At 37.1% G+C, this 20,173-nt stretch overlaps 1 protein-coding gene across 9 annotated transcripts; it reads right to left on the reverse strand.

Moving 5' to 3' along the window:
• Positions 1 to 1,491: 1,491 nt before the first annotated feature.
• Positions 1,492 to 4,769, reverse strand: LOC147637545 (phenylcoumaran benzylic ether reductase IRL1-like). 9 transcript variants are annotated; one of them, XM_086799326.1, is made up of 5 exons: positions 4,396 to 4,769; positions 4,092 to 4,247; positions 3,294 to 3,552; positions 2,260 to 2,451; positions 1,492 to 1,958 (listed from the first exon to the last, which is right to left on the reverse strand). In XM_086799326.1, the coding sequence occupies exons 1-5, from the start codon at positions 4,630 to 4,632 to the stop codon at positions 1,759 to 1,761; spliced, it is 1,044 nt and encodes a 347-aa protein (XP_086655452.1). In that variant the 5' UTR covers positions 4,633 to 4,769; the 3' UTR covers positions 1,492 to 1,758. The 9 variants fall into 9 exon arrangements, with proteins under 9 accessions (XP_086655452.1, XP_086655453.1, XP_086655451.1 ...); XM_086799327.1 differs by having other exon boundaries at positions 2,260 to 2,466; positions 3,294 to 3,537; positions 4,107 to 4,247; positions 4,396 to 4,768; XM_086799325.1 differs by having other exon boundaries at positions 2,260 to 2,466; positions 4,107 to 4,247; positions 4,396 to 4,768.
• Positions 4,770 to 20,173: the final 15,404 nt, after the last annotated feature.

Consider the following 20,173-nt stretch of genomic DNA (forward strand, 5'->3'; position numbering starts at 1 on the left):
GCTCACCTACGATGATCTCAGAGCACTCTGTAATCTCTCTCTCTACACTTGATTTTCTCTAAACCAAGGTCTGCCAGTCGCTTCTGGTGATTGCTGCGCCTCCTCACTGCGTCTCTCTCTACTAGGTGCTGCCGGCTCTTCTGCTGTGTGAACATTGGATGCTTCTTTTGCAACCGTGACAATGTTCGCCTCTCTCTATTGCTTTCAATCGTTGCCTTGATGCTGTTCTAAGCAATGGCCTGTCGCCTCTACTGTGCTGCCTCCTCTCAACTGCAATATTGCATGCACATTGTCTATATGACTGTGTAGGATTTGCTCGATCTTCTTCCTGCCTATCACACCTCCACTTAGATGGTCGCAGAGCTTCTCTGAGTTCACAAAAAAAAAACTATACTGTGCTTTGCACACGAGCTCGATGTAGACCAGTTTTTTTCTCTTCTGCACCATCTTCTATGACTGCTCTAGCTCTTCTGCCTCCTTTTACGAGCTTCTATTATTGGTACCCTTACTGGCTGCTCCTTAGAAGCATTACTTATGCTGCATATGTTGCCCTCACACACCTCCAATTGAGGTTCCAACAGCCTCCTATAAGGCTTTAATATCAAGATTCCTGGTTGCACCCTCTTGATAAAGCTCCATCATTGAGCTTTCAAAAACTTTCTCTCTACTGCAATTTCCAAACTGTACCTTCACAGTTTATTCTTGGCCTAATCCAAGGCTCTTAAGGCCCACTATGGCCTTCACCAATGCTGATTAGAGAGTCTCCACTCTCTTTTCCATGCTTGTTATACAAGCTTCCAATGCAAACCCATTTGTGCACCGAAATGTGCTCTCTTCCACATGAAAGCACCCAAATTTATGCTCAACTACCTTGAGCATATTCCATTAAATATCTTGCAGAGAAATAGCACCTCCCATTGAAACACTCTCCATGTGCCTGAGCACCAAAATAACATTTGCAACAACCAATAAATTGAAATGGAACTTGCAACAACCGTACCATATCTTGAGACACCATTGTCTCCTTGGCAGCTTCCTTGTTGACATCAAAGACTCTATAGCCTTCATACTTGCTGAAATCTCCATTTTCAGCTTCCATGATGATGAGCATGCTTTTCATGTTGCAAAACTCTCATTTGCAACTCTCTTTGGGGCAACTTTTATGCAACCTCCTTGTTGCAAATCTCCTCTGAAACTTGAGAATGGCAGCTCCAAATCTCTCTCAAATCCTCACAAATGCGAATCCAAATAATAATATGAGTGTGCTTAATTTTTTCATAATAATAAACTAAAAATAATGCTTAATTAATGAACTCATAACCAAGAAAAAGTATACATAGATATTCACCATGACCAAGAGCCCACCCAAGCTCTGATACCATGTTAAACAATCCTAAAATGGGATTGATCATGGTGATAGGCATAGATTAAGCAACATAATTAAGGTGGATCATACCACACTAACAACTCGATAAGAGAGAGAGAGAGAGATTGCACACTCAACACTCAATTCTATTGCATATCTCAAGTGAACAATACAATGATATAGGCTTTCTAGCCTTATCCCACTTTAGATGTCATCATCCAAGTGGCACTCCCTTTTTCACTCTTTTGGTCAACACTCACACACCATACATGTGGCATTCTTATCTTATTACAATATCTTGCACCTCTAGGGTGCTTTCCTACATATACACAACACTATGATTACATCTCTCATCAATAGAACAAGTGGGTGAAGCCTTTACCTTCCTAATTCTACACTACTCCAACGTTTGTTTTGTCCATCAAGCGTATCTTTAGGTTGGCGAGGTAGTTCTCCACACTTATATAAGGAAACTGATCTCCATATAGCTGAGTTGCTTCAATGCCATGTGTACCAATACCAAAAACCTCCACCTCTTGGATATATATAGAGTCACGAAATGCTAAAATTATTTTTTTCATATAAGAGCATGCTGCAAAAAAAAAGTATTCAATAATAAGCCCATAAAATATGGCTTGGGATACTTTCTATCTAATGTCTTAGCATTATAAAAAGTTAAGGTGTAGTTTTAATAATATCTTAGCATTATAAAAAGTTAAGTCTTGGGATACTTTTTATAATGTCTTAGCATTATAAAAAGTTAAGGTGTAGTTTTAATCCACAAGAATCATTCTAGCATAGATCTTACTATCAAATATCAATGAACAAGGGCTACACAAAACCATGAGTAAAACTAAAGACTTGAACCTCATTAGTACAAGATCAATGATTACCAGCTTCTAATTGTGTTTGTAGTTCTTCTTGTGTTATGTAATTGACATCCACGCTTTGACCAATATTTTGCTCCCATAGCGCTAGAAGCTCCTTCTGTGTCAATATGTTGGCTGATGGTCTGATGTACATTATTTTATTTAGAGTGCGAGGATCATCTACTGCCTTGATTGTGTAAGTGCCAACATCGACCTCTGACACATATATAGCTTTGCATTTTATGGATACCCAATTAGAGACATCATTTTATGTCCACTCAAGTTACAAAAAAGGTTATGATTCTTGTTATAACAAACTACATAGATGATGCTCTCAAGTTTGAAGGTTAGTGTAGCATTTGAAGCCTTCACAAAATGGGTGAATTAAAATTTTATGTAAGATTAAAACAAGGGCCAAATTTCTAAAAGTTGTATTATTTACTTCCAAAAATACATATATTCACAAGGATAAGGTTAAAATGATATATCGAGTTTTAAGCTACCCTTGAAATTTCAATTGTTTGTAAGTAGCAATGCAAGAGTACGCCACATCATTACTTGACTCTTTCAAACCATGAACACATGTGAAAAACAAAACGTATGCATGTGGATACAAAAATCAAATATTAGTGGAAGAAACCATATAAGGTTACATATTCCATAAAATATCTAAAGACTCATGTCTAATTGGTGTGACTTAAGTTTTAGGTAATGTTTTTTTGTTTGTTTCCCCTTATGGTGGGTGGTGCAACTTTTGTATAAAGGTGTGGACACCTTCGGTGATGGAACAAGTTCATCAATGGTATTTTTTTATTCAGCCCCATCAACATCCCCCTTCCCACAACACACAACCCCATCAATGTCCCCCCTTCACACACACACACACACACAAAGACCCCACCCAATGCATTGATTAGAAGATCCACAACTTTTCACATATGTGATTTCTGCTCCCAAAGCAAGTGTATCGATGAAATCATAGCACTATCAAATTTGAAGAGGCCTAACTTTTGTATTCCCATGTTCGTAAATCGTAAAATTTGGTTTGTAAGTCATACCTTTGGTATTTCCATGGCCATAAATTGTAAATGCAGTTCGTAAGTTAGGATCACTTTGGAATGTTTTGGGAAGATTATGGTCCAAGAAGGGCACGAAGAGATTGTTGGCAGACACATATGTGTAGGGTATTCCGGCTTTCTCTATGGCACGCCTAATGTATACCTTGTCCATGAGAGTAGCCTTCATCAAAGGATGGAGGTTTGGCCTGTCCACGTCCACACCAAATTCTGATGGCACAAATCTCTGCAATATTGGAATCTACGGGCGGTTAATTATAGAAGAGATAAATTCTCCTAAAGAGACTTGAAAGTTTGTCTTTGCACACACACACACACACATGGGGGGGTGAGAGAGAGAGAGGGGCTTAACTTCGACTTAATGAAATAGAGAGACCAATTGAGACGAAGAAGACTTGAACCCTAGTGGATCCATGTCAACCCAAGGACAATTCCACTAACCACTTTTGCCCCACGATGGATGGCATAAAGGTAGTGGAATTGTCCTCTTTTACACCCACACCCACCTTAGGGAGAAAGGCTTAACGTCGACTCACTTAGAGAGAGAGAGAGAGAGAGAGAGATACTTTCTAAGTTCTAAGGTGAGAGAGAAAGTGATAATTACTTGAATCTAAGGTGTTCCCTTTGGTTTGCAGAGAGAAGAAAGGGTAAGAATCACAGGGAAGAGAGTATATGGAATAATCAAAGTACTTACATATAATGTTTTTCTAGAAACCTATTATTAATTAAACTCAACCCTCTACCTTCTTGCACAAAAGTAAAGTAATGATTCCATTTCACCTTTATAGTGCCAACCTCTTGGATCGCTTCTATAATCCGAGCTTGATCTGCCAATTGTGTCCCTGAATGGCTGTACCCGTTGTGGCCAACCGCTGAGATGACCACATCAACGTGTCTCATAGCTACTACCAGGCTTCTGTAATCCTCGAGACAGCCCTGCAAAAATATATGATCATGATGATCCCAATCTCAGCAGCCTCGGACTGCACTTAAATCTTGCGCAGCTCAGTTGGTTTAAATTAATCCTAACTCACAGCGATGTATTTAAAGCTACAAATATGAACAATTATATGCAATTTTTTACTGTGAAGATATGGAAAACGCTGTCAGCAGTGAGCTTTACTTCCAAAATGACAGCGCCCAAAGCCTTGAACGACTGGATGAGCTCCAAGCGCTGATCAGGGTATGAAGTGGGCTGCTGCTGCTGCTGCTGCGGCCTCACAAGCAAAAAAGTGGGGTGCCCAAGCGCAAGGCTGGCCTTGGCAAGGTGCTGGCCAACGTGACCCGTTGCCCCAATAATTAAGATCTTGCTCACCTCCATTATTCTGATCCAAACCTCAACAGGCTATACGTTGAAAGGAGGAGGTGAAGAACTACCCGTGTTGCTGTCTGAATAAGAAGCGTGGTAAAGCGTCCGATCGGTGATTAATGATCGAGAGAGAGAGAGAGAGAGAGAGAGAGAGAGTGAAGAGAGGGCGCCAGGGCCTACCCTAAAAGATACAGCATTAGATTTCTTCTTTTTTTTGGATCAATAATAATTATATATATATTAACTTAGAAACTGTCCAGACTGCATACAACCATATAGGTTTATGATTATTACTTTGTCATTTTAATATGGGTCCCAAATTGGTTTATGATTATTACTTTGTCATTTTAATATGGGTCCCAAATTTTCTTCACATTACCAGAGGGAGAATAAAAGTTTGGATCCTTGGTTTGGCAAGAGGGAGAACAGAAGAATAGGTAGCTTTTTTGGGTGTTGACGTGTGGCATTGCAGGGTCTGAAATATCTAGAACGTGCGCAGAGAAAAGGATTCAGCGTGAAGAGCATGACATTTCACAGAGGGAGAGACCGCAAAGAGCACCTGGAGTGCTCTGCACTTTTGCTCTCTCTCTCCTAGACTCCCTCTCTCCCTTGTGTGTAGGATTCCTCCATCTCTCTCTTCGAGTCTCTTGACGCAACGAACAACATCGCTCGCTCTCTTTGGAGCTTTGCTTGCTCTCTCTGCTTCCTGTGTTTGTCAAATCCCATTTTCTTCCTCTATCTGATTGAAGTCTACTTGATGTCGCCTTGTGCTGCCTGCGTGAGCTCTCTCCTTGTGCTGCCTTTACCTTCGTTAGTTGCTTTTGGACCTATCAGGCAAGGATGCCAATTAGCATGGCTATTCTATATTTGCGATTACAAAACCATTGATTGTTAATGTGAGGTAACTTCACGAAAAGGGCATGTTGAAAGGGCTGAGGCTATGTTTTGCATAAGAGCCACTATGCACTTAATTCTTCATGGATGCTAATATAAGTACATTGGAACACACAGAGAGTGTCGCCCACTCTCCTATGGCTACAAATAGTCTACACAAAGTTGAGGCCCTAATCTTATATAAGGGAAAACTTAGATGAATGGAGTAAGAAATATATTCTCAAATGGATTAATGGGGGATAGGTGATGATGTTACTAGGATTTCCCATTGGTGGTTTGATTGGTTCTTTAAGTAAATTACAAAAAAACTTTGCCTATCGGACACTTGTTGGGAAAATTACAATGATTAACAAAATCCTCGAGGTAACTATCTTTCACCTCTTAATATTTACCCTCCTCCTTACTTGTGTACCCACTATGGTGGTCACACATGTTTCAACTTGCATTGGCTCTATAGAATGAAGATAAATACTAAGGGTGCATGACATGTTGAGGATCTATGGAATGTAAAGAAAGAAAAAGATTGTTTATGATGCTTGGCATTAACCCTTTCATCAATGGGGTGCTAGTGGACAAGGTGTCGAAACAACTAGAGTAACTATGTCTCATTGTAGTGATTAACAACTCTTCCACATGGTGGAAGTAGTTTGGTACTTATCATGGATCAATGGAAATCCTATCTTTTCACCTTTTCTATAGGGTTGTATGCTAAAAAGGAGACATCTTATGGATCAAAAAGATATGCCAAGTCAACTTGCCATTTACTAGTGGCCAACCAGTGCATGGTCTAACAAATTTGAGGCAAAATCTAGACAAAGTAGGGTAGCAAATTTCGGCAAAGAAACAAAGGTGGCCTATTGCACTTTAGATGTCTTTTCAGCAAATTTCGGCAAAGAAACAAAGGTGGACTATTGCCCTTCAAATGTATTTCCTTAATTATGAATGGTGGGCACACGCATCATTGACTTTGTACTTGGAGACATTGTAAGCTCCAACCTTGAGATGGGACATTGAATCTATGCTCTTGGAGACATTGTAAACACTAACCTTGAGATAGGAATTCCCACACACACACACACACACACACATGCACACATCCATACATATATCTATTTATTTAATAGGAATTATCTTTGTGTGTTTACAATGTGTTTCCAAGTTAAACCATTCATTAATAGTTTTACCAAAGAGCCTTAATTTTTTTTTTAAAGGCGGTTTATAGGGTATATAATTTTCTATTAGCATATGAGTCACCATCTTACAACTAGAATGAAGTAGGTAGATGCTTGCCTTTTCAAAAGGCATATCTATTGGATACTTTTTATTTTCACATATATATATATATATATATACGTACATACATACATATATATACAACTAGAATGAAGTAGGTAGATGCTTGCCTTTTCAAAAGGCATATCTATTGGATACTTTTTATTTTCACATATATATATATATATATACGTACATACATACATATATATATGTATGTATATATATGTATATATATATACACATACATATACATATACATATATATGTATATATATACATATATATGTATATATATGTATATGTATATGTATATATATACATATGTATATATATACATATATATATATATGTATATATATGTATATGTATATGTATACATATACATATACATATATATGTATATATATACATATACATATACATATATATGTATATGTATATGGTACTCAAAGTTGTTCATGTCATAGGCCACCTATTGTTGGTAGAGATTGATCAAATTGACCACATTACCTAACTAGGATAATATTAGACTTTTAAAAAATAATAATAATAATAATTGGTCTAAGCGTAGCTTCTAGGCCCATCCAAGGTTGTTTGGGCACCTGTTTGAAACCTAGATCATTGGACTAAGTGCAGCTTCTAGGCCCATCCAAGGTTGTTTAGACATCTGTTTGAAACCTGGATAGGCTATGAAGAGAAATTGTATGTGCCATGTTAAGGATATACGGAATGGAGAGAAAGAGAAAGATTGCTTACGATGCTTGCATCAACCTTCCATGGATAAACTATTGAAACAACTAGAGTAATTGTCATTGTGACTATAAGTCTTCCACATAGTGGAAGTATTTTTTGGGTACTTACAATGCACCAATGGAAATCTATGTGCACATAGATACACACATTCATATATATATCTATGTATGAGCAATTTATATAATAAGACCCATACAATGTGTGTGCAAGTCAAACCATTGATTGATTGTTTTACCGAAGAGCCTTAATCTATGAACAAAAAAGTGATTATATGGTACAAAATTTTCATATGAGTCACCATCTCATCACCATCTTACAATTAGAATATATGTGTGTGAATATACACACACATATATGGACACATAAGAACATACTCACATATACATATATAGATACGTATGTATGCACATACATACATACATCTGTATAGTTTCTATATGGGAATGCCTACATACTTCACAACTAGTTCTAAGTCAAATTATCCCTATGTTTTATATCCAATAGGGTTTGAGAGAAAAACATACAATGTAGATGCATGTCTTCTAGAAAAGCTAGGTCCAAGTGATACTTTGTATTTTCTAAAACAAAAAGTGACTTATAGGGTCTACATTCACCTATTATATATTGGATAACCACAATGAAAGGCATGTAAGAAAATACAACTTGTGCATTCACACAAATCACATGATCTTCAACAAGATGAAACTTAAAGCAACATAGATAGAGAATAATAATGAGTTATTGTTACAAATTGAATTGCCATAAGCCCACCCATTTTCCAAACCCGAGTGTCTAAACTAGGCACTATCAAGCATGAGGGCATGCTTAAGCACAAAATGGCTTCTCCTCATAAAGGGGGCCTTTAAAGCACTATTGAAGCATTTGGGTATGCTTAAACACAAAGTGGCTTCTCCTCATAAAGGGGTGTTATATGTACATTATGTTATATGCACATTATGTGTGCATATACTAGTTGGCTAACCCACATTAGGCTTGTGAGCATGGGAGCATGGAAACAAGCTCTAGTGGAGCATGGGTTAGGACTAACCTTAAGGGTTAAGGTTAGGGTCAGGCATCCAAGGATCACACATGGGAAATGGAGAGTCAAGAGTCACTTGAGGGCCCTCCTATATAATAGGGGCATGGGGCACACTCAAAGGGGCTTGGAGGCTTAGGCTTATGAGGCCAAGGCTATGTTATGCTCTCTTGTGTAGAGGTTCATATCTACTCATCTACCATTTCACACTATAGCTACATGCTATTGGATTGGAGTTATACCTCTTGATGGTATGGGACATCAAGATAGAGGTATGATGTATTTTATTTATAATTCATTTGTGCATCCCTTGGGCTCGGGGGTGGTTGGGTGGTTGAGTTTATGCCTGATTTATGCATGTTTATGCATAAACAATTATCTAGAGAGATCTTAGGGTTTTAACAATGGTATCACAGCAATCTCTAGTTAATTGTTGTTGATTTTTTTTAGTAAATTTTAATATTTACTAATAAAATATTATTTTATTGATTTGTGTTTATAAATTACACGTGGATCATTGATATGGTGATTGAAACGTGTGTTACTACAATTCAATGGATGAATCGACGTTGCGGGGGAATTCCGTGAGTTAATGCTATTTTTCTCTATTTTTTATGGTTAAAATCAAGCATTAATGGATTTTTTTACAAAAATAACATATATTTTATGGTGGATATTTTTGTTAGAATGGATTCCCTAAATTTTTAGAAATTTTAGAAAATTTTTCTAAATTTTTAGGAATTTTTTTAGCATTTTTTTGATTTGAAATATATTTTTATACATTTTTGCGGGTTTTTTCCGCGAGAATGCGATCAAATTTTTGTCAATTTTCTACTGAAATTCAGTAGGGGACAGCGTGTTGATGCATGAAATGCTCTCCCGTGTGCGTGGGACTCTCTCCGCCTCTCAAATCTGATTTTTCCTTCTTTTTTCCGTGAGAAAATCTCTTTAAAATGATTTTTTTTAACATTAATCATAATTAATGATAATTATGATTAGAAAAAAGTTTAATTAAAAACTTAATCATGGATTAAGTTAATCTCTCTGATTAAGAGAGAGAGAGAGAAGAGATTGGAGGAGAAAGATGGAAATGGAGAGGAAAGGGAGGAGAGAGGGGAGGAGAGTCCCTCTCTCTCTCTCTCACATCTCTACGCGCAGGCGACGGGAGGGGGGGCTGCGCACAGCAGTCGGCGGAAAAAAACGCCCCCCCTAAAAAAATCAATATACAGTAATAAGCTATAAAGCTTATTTTCATTTTTTTTTATTTTTTTTAGAAATGAGTGTTTTTTTCAAAAAAGAATTTGATAATATTTCAGAAAAAAGCTTGAAAAAAGCCTAGAAAATATTGAAAAATAGGGGATTTGAGAAAAAAAATCTCTGAAAATTTCTTCTTGAAATTTCTTGGCTTTTCGTCTTTCGGAAAACCTTTGGCTTTCCGTTTTTGCGAAACCTTTTGGCTTTCCGAATTCCGGAAAAACTTTTGACCTTCTGTATTCTGGAAACCTTTGACCTTTCACATTCCGATTTTTTTTGTCTTTTCATTTTTCCAAAACTTTTGGCTTTCCGTATTCTGGGAAAACCATTGGAATTCCAAAATTTTTTGACCGTTCGTATTCTAAATGCGTTCGAGGTAATTTAAAAATTTTTAAAAATTCTTGAAAATTAGTGGAAAATTAGACAAAGGTTATTTTCAATTTTGGAAAAATGTGGGGTTGGTGTTTGGCATGTGGTGTGTCCATTCGGGCACCCGTGACCATTCAAATTCTTTTAAAAATATATTTTTTGACCCAAAAATTTTAAAAATCCATTAAAATTAAAATTTTTCATTGGATTTGAGAATTGTCGGGCGGAAATGGAAATTTCGTGAACGATGGGATTCTCGGGTAAAATTAGGAATATTCTAGATATTTTTTTAGAAATCCTAAAAATTGGTATTTTTAAAATATCAATGGTATTTTGGCAAATTAAATTACTAAATTTTTTTTGAAAAAATATAGGTTTGGAATGCCATAAGATAGGTTTGGTGGAATTCAAAATTATCATATTTTGAGGCCCTATAAATTAGGAAAAATTAGAAAAAATTTATGATAATTTTTTTTCTCGAGAATTTAATATTTTCGAGGGTTATTTAATGTTGAAGTACGTTTTCTCATGCTGACATTAGATAGATGCGAGCTATTCGCATATTATTAATACGATTATACCTTGTATTAATGGATATTTATGTTTGGATTAATTCTAAACGATGTATTCATGATTTTTTTACCATTGTTTAGCCATTCTTTTTGGACATGTTCCTTAATTTCTTTTGATGGCTATAATTTACGTTCAAAGTGTGTTTCACCTTTGACACTTTTCTATGACAATTTATTTTGGCACTTATTAAAGTGTGGTTTGTGCTTAATTTTTTAAGCCTCTACCATGGGTTAGTTGATCGGTTTGTTTTGGTGAATTTTTGTTGGATGTTTTCCAAGTTTTATATGGACTCATCAGGTTCTGCCTAGATCACTTATGTCTAGGGTTTTCTTATTGAGTGCTACACACATGTTTTTCACTTTCTTACTTTGGAGTTTTATTTGAACAACATAACGTTCATATACTCCGGATTGATGAGTTGGCCACCAATTTTAAATGCTTCTTTTGGCATGATTTATGTCCATTAGATGGTATGCATTGATTTTTATGATCAACTATGGTTTTCATGGATTCAAGGAGCTTTTATGCTTTTATCCATGGTTTTATAAGGATCTTTTGATCTTTTGAATAATTACATGTGCTTTGAAGGTAGCATTTGCCTTTGTTTTTTGCACGTAATTTTGGAGTATATTTCTTGTACTCTTGTATATATTCCAACTCGGATATCTAGTTGCTTATATATCTAGGCGAGTTATTTTTCTACCCTAACTTTATTGTGTTTTGGGTAGTTATCATTAGAAAGGCACCAATAATTCAATTTCTTTTCTAATGATCTACTTAGAAGGAGTTATTCCTTGATGTAGTCTCAGGTATATAGAGAGGTTTTAGTATGTGAAAGTCTGGATAAGGCCATCTTAATCCTTTTATACAGGATTTTATTCATATTTTCCTAGACGGCATACTAGGGAGTTTCAAATTGTTAAGGTATGTATGGGTGGTATCATGGTGGTATGGGACGCTAGTGATCCCTCACATATATTATCTTATGGGATAATTTGGGCTCAAGATTGTTGCTTTGCTTACATCACTTAGCATGTTGACCTCAACATTCAAAGACAATCTTATTTTCTAAATTCACTAGAAGTTATAGTGTGGGCATTCTCTAGATAAACATCTTTTATCTATAGCCTACATGTTTTGATGAGGGTAATCTCATCGGCATTTTCACTTGTTGAAATCTCTTTCTTTAGAGTTCAAACAAGTTTATCTTGTTGTGTTCGGATAAGGAAATTTGAATTCTTCCTTTGTTGGCATTTCTTTCTCTAGTTCCGTACTTTAGGTGATTTATACAATCAACCTAATAGGTTTACGGATGGACATATGTAACTCATCAAGACGTTGATGATTCTCTATGTTGATATGGGTAACTCGAGACGTCGATTATTCCATATTCAGATGTGGATATGTCGGGGCACTGATGAATCGCTGGTTTCTGTTGTTATAATGCCATGTTTTCCTACTTTATTCTGAATGGTTTACAATGAGGAAGTTACTTTGAATGTGAATTGCTCTGATCATCCGCAGTAGTCTGATGGGCAAACAGAGTGTATGAATCAGATTATAGTGTATATGCTTCGTGCATATGTCTCTAGAAAATCATCATATTGGAAAAAATATCTTCCAATGATGGAACTTGCCTATAACAGTTCTAAATTTACGGCTATTATTTTTTAGTCCGTGCAAACTTATGTATGGGTATCAACCCAGGGCAATTATTGATGTCGGTCTTAAGGACATCGAGCTTGATGCATCGAGGGATTGCAAGATATGCAGGAAATGCTGACCGAAGCTCAGGATTCTATCAGGAGTGCTCAAGATAGGGCACGTGCTGATAGGGGACACTCATCTCGGTCTTTTGAACCAGGAGCGTTGGTTTATTTTAATGTTCCTAAAGATTATCAGACTTTGTCAATAGAAAAATGCTCGAATTTATCTCCTAGATATTGTGGTCCATTTTGAGTTATACATCGGATTGGTACGGTTGTGTATGAACTAAAACTACCTCCAATTGTTAGAGTTCATTCAGTCTTTCATATCGATAGATTGAAAGGGAAACTGGGAGGTGAGGATAACACAGTTACTCCTCAAGAACTCGTTGAAGTCGAAGAATTATCCTATGTTTCACATGAACCTGATATGGTACATGAATTCAGGGAAAGGAAACTTTGTAGTTGACTTATCCCTGAGGTTAAAATTAGGTGGAAAGATAGGGAAATTGAGGATTCGACTTGGGAATCGGTTGAGATTGTTCAGTGCAGTTCTCCTTCTTTTCATTGCAAGAGTGCAATGTTTTGAGAGAGTGGAAGTATGTTATATGTACATTATGTGTGCTATGTTATATACACATTATGTGTGCATATACTAGGAGGCTAACCCACATTAGGCTTGTGAGCATGGGAGCATGGGAACAAGCTCTAGTGGAGCATGGGTTAGGACTAACCTTAAGGGTTAAGGTTAGGGTCAGGCATCCAAGGGTCACACATGGGAAATGGAGAGTCAAGAGTCACTTGAGGGCCCTCCTATATAATAGGGGCATGGGGCACACTCAAAGGGGCTTGGAGGCTTAGGCTTATGAGGCCAAGGCTATGTTATGCTCTCTTGTGTAGAGGTTCATATCTACTCATCTACCATTTCACACTATAGCTACATGCTATTGGATTGGAGTTATACCTCTTGATGGTATGGGACATCAAGGTAGAGGTATGATATATTTCATGTATAATTTATGTGTGCATCCCTTGGGCTCAGGGGTGGTTGGGTGGTTAAGTTTATGCATGTTTATGCATAAACAATTATCTAGAGAGATCTTAGGGTTTTAACAAGGGGGCCTTACAAAAATAAAATAACCAATTACAAAATCTGATGTGCAATCTGATAGGGAAATTTTGATTACATTTTAGATAGACTCTAAGATAGAGGATGCCATTCACTAGCAAGGGAAAATAATTTACTACAGATAGATTTTAAACTAATTACCTCAATGTGTCAGAGGAGGCTACTGCACCCATCTATATATATTACTCAAAGTTGGGTCATATCTTAATATGACATAGGAGGCTTCTAAACCCATGCATATATAGTACTCAAAGTTGGTCATGTCATAGACCACCTATTATTGAAAGAGATTGATCAAACTGACCACATCACCTGACTAGGATAAAATTAATTTGACTTTCAAAAAAAGGATCATTGGTCTAAGTGTAGCTTCTAGGCCCATCCAAGCTTTGGGCACCTATTTTGAAACCTAGATAATTGGACTAACTGTAGCTCCTAGGCCCACCCAAGGTTGTTTAGGCATCTGTTTGAAACCTGGATAGGAGAGAAAATGTGTGTGACATGTTAAGGATATATGGAATGGAGAGAAAGAGAAAGATTGCTTTACGATGCTTGCATCAACATTCCATGGATAAACTATTGAAACAGCTAGAGCGCCTGACTGTCATTGTAACTACCAACTCTTCCATATAGTGGAGGTAGTTTGTTGGTACTTCCAATGGACCAATAGAAATCCATGTGCACATACATACACACATGCATATATATATCTATTTATGAGTTATTTATATAATAGGATCCATACAATGTGTTTTCAAGTCAAGCCATTGATTGATTGTTTTATCAAAGAGTCTTCATCTATGAACAAAAAGTGATTATAGGGTCCACAATTTTCATCTGAGACACCATCTTGTCACCATCTTAGAATTAGAATGAAATAGAAAGATATTTCCCTTTTGGATACTTTTTATTTCTCTCTCTCTCTCTCTCTCTCTCTCTCTCTCTCTCTCTCTCTCTCTCTCTCATGCATGTATGCATATACGTGTGTGTGCATGTGCATGCACACACACACACACACATTAATGCATGTGTACACACACACACGCACGCATATACTCATGCATGCATGAGAGAGAGAGAGAGAGAGCATGTGTGCACACACAGACTCTCTAGATCTCTCTCTCTCTCTCTCTCTCTCTCTCTCTCTCTCTCACACACACACACACACACACACACCCACACACAACACACACAAAGGTGTAGTTGTTTGTATTTTGTAAATGTTAGGTTATTTTCCTGAATATTGCTATCTAGATATAATTACATGCTCTCTCTCTCTCTCTCTCTCTCTCTCATACATGTATGTGTATGTGTGCACATGCACGCATGTGCATGTGCACACACACATACACACACCTCTAAACTCCTAATTATTAAGCATTAGTGACACTTTTTTAATAACAATAGTGTATGTATGTATAGGAAGTGAGGAAGGCGAGTATAAACATATATGTAAGTATGCATGAGTCATCAATGACTACCAAAAATCAAGCAAGATGATGAATGTCTTGTGCAAACAAAATAGTGTATGTATGTAGGAAGTCTCACGAATGTGGGTATAAACATATATGTAAGTATGTATGAGTCAGGACTACCAAAAAATCAAGCAAGATGATGAATGTCGTGTAAAAGCAAATAAAAACAATCAACATCGTTTTTGTATTCTTAGAATGAAGCCTCTTTGTCCTTGAGGTAACCATTGTGTGCTTCACAAATAAGCTTGAGTTTGAATCAATAATATAGAACATGTGATATCACTAAAGGGATCTCATAATTTGTACCCTTAGATACTTTTATATTACAAAAGTTTCTCCATGTACAAAAGGTTGTTTGATTGTTTCCTTCTTTCAAGTCATTTTCTTAGTGTTAATTATCATACACCATAATGTTTCATGCACACACATGCATGACATCCACATGCTAAATATACACATGCACAATTCCTTCACTATTAAATATCTCATATATGCATACACATAAACAAGCACACAAATAGTCTCACGTGTACACAAAAAATAGTCCTCTCTCTCTCTCTCTCTCTCTCTCTCTCTCTCTCTCTCTCTCTCACACACACACACACACACACACACACACACACACAAACACATATATATGTATGTATATATCTACATACATATGTGTGTGTTTGTATGTATTTACATACATACATATGTACATATGTATGTATGTATGTATGTATATACATACATACATACATATACATACGCACAGATGTGTGTGTGTGCGTATGTGTATGTATGTATGTATGTGTATACATACATACATACATATATACATATATACATACATACATACATACATATACATACGCACAGATGTGTATGTGTGTGTGTATGTGTATACATACATACATACATATATACATATATACATACACACACACATATGTATGTATATATGTACATACATACATACACACACATCAAATATTATACATATTATGTGTTCACTTGAGAGAGAGAGAGAGAGAGAGAGAGAGAGAGAGAGAAGGCCTGATAATATTCCTCGATGGTTTTGCTTCCCTGTTTCAGCTCTAAGAATTCGTTCATTTTGGTTTCCAAAATTCCAAGGGGACAAAATATCTTCCTTAAATAGGTTTTAAGGTCATTCCAGGACTGAGTATTTCTGTCCAGACGGTTGGTGTCACAATGGTTCCTCCATGCCACCCTGGCTGTTTCCACTATCTTTAGCCTGGCAAGAGTCATTTTGCTTCGCTCATTGTAGCCGGTGACGTCAAAATATTCTTCCATGGCTTCCACCCATTTCTCCACAGCCTCGCGCCCAGGTTCTCCCCTTCTCCTTTGAAGGGTCCTGGCTGAGTTCTATGAAGAGCCTTGCGAACGTCAGGGTCAAGCTCATCATCTTCAGAGAGAGGGTCTGGCTATACGGCCATGGTTTCCTCGTCTCATGATTCTACCAAAAATGATATATTATTAAATTCTTATTTTTGATATCGTCCACGAGATCCTAAGACCTAAGAGGTTCGAAAAATAATTTCTTAAACAAGACAAATGATCTTATTGCAGATCTATGACATATGTCCAATAGCAGATTTTTCTTTATCAGTTCGTCCATAAACAAGCACTTATACAGCAGGCAGGAATATTTTCTCCAAAAAATATTTCTTTATTTATATAAAAGTTTCAATATGTACATAGAGCAGCTCGGTTCCAAAAATCAAAATCTCCTCGGGAGACGCATAAGACGACGATACTGGGCCATAGCCATGCCCTAATACAAACGTTCACTTACTGCCAAGGGAGCTATTATCTTCTCCTTAAGAATAAAGTGACTAGGGAGTCTGTAGATTTGGCATGAGAGTCTGAAATTCTGAGGCGTTGAATGATATAGAATGACACCATGTACCACTTTCAACTTTATCAAAATCATGGCCAATGAGAGGTTTTGCCTCAGCGTTGCACGACGCCGGTCGCAAGAGGTGTGGACATACTGCCCTCCTGCAAACCACTTATGTTGTCGTCTCTTCGTCGCTGGGTCGGGAAAATATAAATCCTCGAAATGGGGAGCGAGTCTGACTTGGCTTGTTCGAGTTGCAGTGGAAGAGATGAGATACTCAAAGGCGAACGCAGTCATGTCTTGCGACTGGGTGAGGTCGGGAATACCAGATAAGTACGGAACTTCCATCTATAAAAATAATTTCTTTGATTAAAAATTATTCATTAAAGAAGCTTACGGAATGAAAATAGATCATGAAAAATGCCTTTTCTGAGTTTTTGTTATCAACTTCTGATAAGAATTCATTTATCCTTATTAGCTTTCAACAAAGCTATGATACCAGCTGTGAGGTCCCCGCCCGCTCCGGGGCTCCTGTTGGCGGCGAAAGCGGCATCGGCCTCCCGTGCGGGGTGTGGTCCACACACTCGGGGCCTCGCCCGCGGATGTTCGGGACAAGAGGCTAGCCCGGGCGGCCCCTCCGACGGGCCCGAAAGGCACAGGCGATTTTGCCAGTTGGGAAAAATCTTCTAACAGGGAAATTACTCTAACGAGTCAAGTCTTAACTAGATAAACTGATCTGACCAAACCTAAAGTAACATGGTCAGAACAAGAAGGGACTTGCACTTGGTCAGATCAAGAAGGGACTTGCACTTGCAAGCCTGAACTAGATAAACTGATCTGACCAAACCTAACGTCACATGGTCAGATCAAGAAGGGACTTGCACTTGGTCCATGGAATCACCGCTTTTTTCCTCATTTACGAGGCACAGCCGATGATCCCCTCCCACAGAACAAGGTCTTCTCAAGATTTAAAACTAAATAACGTAACTAATCGTCTCTAGTTGTTTCTCAGGAATCCTCCGATCCAACCTAGTTATTTCTCAAGAATCCTCCGATCCAACCTAGTTATTTCTCAAGAATCCTCCGATCCAGCCTAACCCCATCCGGCCCATGGGTTAGCCAACCACCTGTCGACCACTGAATTGGTGGGATTCCTTTATAAAGATTTGGTTGGGTTTTTGCCCGAGTACCAAGGAAAAGAGTTCCCAAGCCCCCTAGCTGGTGATTCATGCAAAAATCAAGGTAGGCATACCACGTACACACCACGTACACACCCAATATGAAATTGCCATTTATAACACATTCGACTGGCTTTAAAAACAATCCTTCAATAGAAATCATAATATCTCTGATCATCATTTTCCAAAATTTCGAGTCCATTATATTACAAAAATGTATCCTCCCTTTGAACTTTCCGTTGAACACCAGCTGGCCAACCAACAAGATCCAATATCAAAATTTGGTTCTCAAAAATCTTTCTTTTTTGTCCATCCGAAATCTTCCTCGATGTACGCATGGGTGTCCTAGCAACCGCGAGCCTGTGCATGCCTGGTCAGAACCCTCTAGGATCCTTCTTAGGTATCCTAGTGCTTCACTCAAGGACCGCTTCGTCGGTCCTCACCCATCGTATCGGAATCACTCCATTTTAACCGTACCGAGGCTGGTCAAGACCTCGGCAGGCTTTGCCACGAGCAACGTCCCTTGACGACTCTCTGCCAGCTGTTCCAACGAACCTCCTCTTAGAAAAACATAAGCCAAATGCTTTCTCCGGCATTCTGGTGTAAAACAGTCAAAACAAAGGTTCCAATACAAGTGAAATTCCAGTTTGAGATCGGTTTCGACAACCCTTTTTCCATAATTCCCAGTTTCATAATGAGGATCCTTGATCTCTCATGAGGGTAATCTACCCATCATTTTGTCCATTTGTCCAACTAGATTCTTAGTGAGTTTGGTCAAGGAAAAACTAGATTAGTTTCGGTAGTCTATGCTTTGGATTTAGTAACTGGAATTGGTCACAAAGTTTTTGTCTGATTCAAATCGAGAGAAGGACAATTAGGTTTACTGTCCGTCCCTCATGTAGTCTAACCAAATTCATTCAATTTAGTTCTACAAGGATTCCCTTCAACTAAACATCTAGATTTTGGGTAAATATCAATTTAGTGATTTTACTAATTAAAATATCCAAAGATATTCTTTATGCCACATAATTTCTCAGCCTTAATTCATTAGGTAGAATTATGGTGGAAATTCATCTTTTGACACTAAAATTTAATTCAAATCTATCTTTTCTTAAATATCATAAAAATTCTTCTTTTAACTAAAATATCAATACCTATTTTTTTGAATAAACTTGAAATCCTTCTTTTTCTCATTTCAATGAGTGCAATCCAATTATCATGGGAATTCCTCTTTTACCATAAATTAAATCTACTTAAAATTCTTCTTAAAAATTACATAGAAATATCCATTAATTCCATTAAGCTAAAAATTCCACTTTTCTCATTTAAACATTTGAATTCCAATATGGTGGGAATTCCTCTTTCATCATTTAATCTTATTTATACAAAAAGATAAATTTAACTAAATTTTCTCTTAAAAATTTAAATAAAATCATTAATTTCTTTACACTAGGAATTACACTTTCCTCATTTAAATATTTGGATTCCAATAATTCCTCTTTCATCATTTAAAATTTATCTATGCAAAAAGATAAATTTAACTAAAATCCTTCTTTAATTTTTAAATAAAATATGCATTATTTTAGCATTACAATTTTTCTCTTACTTCATTGGAGTACATGGATTTCCATTGTCATGGGGGATTACTCTTTTAGCATAAAAAATGGATTACTAGAAATTTCTCTTTTTTGTAATTAACTATTTATGCATAAACATAAAAATCAAATTTTCATGAGAATCACTACAATGAAATTTGAGATGGGTTTTTGGGGGGGAAAGTGAGTTTGGGGGGATCTCAAAACTTTTAAAGATTTTAAGGATTTTTTGAGTCACAAAAATGGTGGGACCATACCTACCCTAAACCCCCTACTTTTTTAAACGAAAAAGTGTAATTACTAGTACTGAAAGCCTAGTCTCCCTCCCTACACCCTAGTCTCCCTCCCTATATTCAAAGGAGACCAAATGTGCACAATCCTCTATTCCTATTAGTCCGTTGTTTCTAATTACTTTCATTAGCAAAAGGCCCAAAATATGTTCAAATGCCCCCTAATGGATGCACGTGTGAAGT

Source organism: Cibotium barometz, chromosome 6 (assembly GCF_041138505.1).
Source record: "Cibotium barometz isolate CiBa-2024 chromosome 6, ASM4113850v1, whole genome shotgun sequence".
In the NCBI taxonomy this organism is placed as follows: Eukaryota; Viridiplantae; Streptophyta; class Polypodiopsida; order Cyatheales; family Cibotiaceae; genus Cibotium; species Cibotium barometz.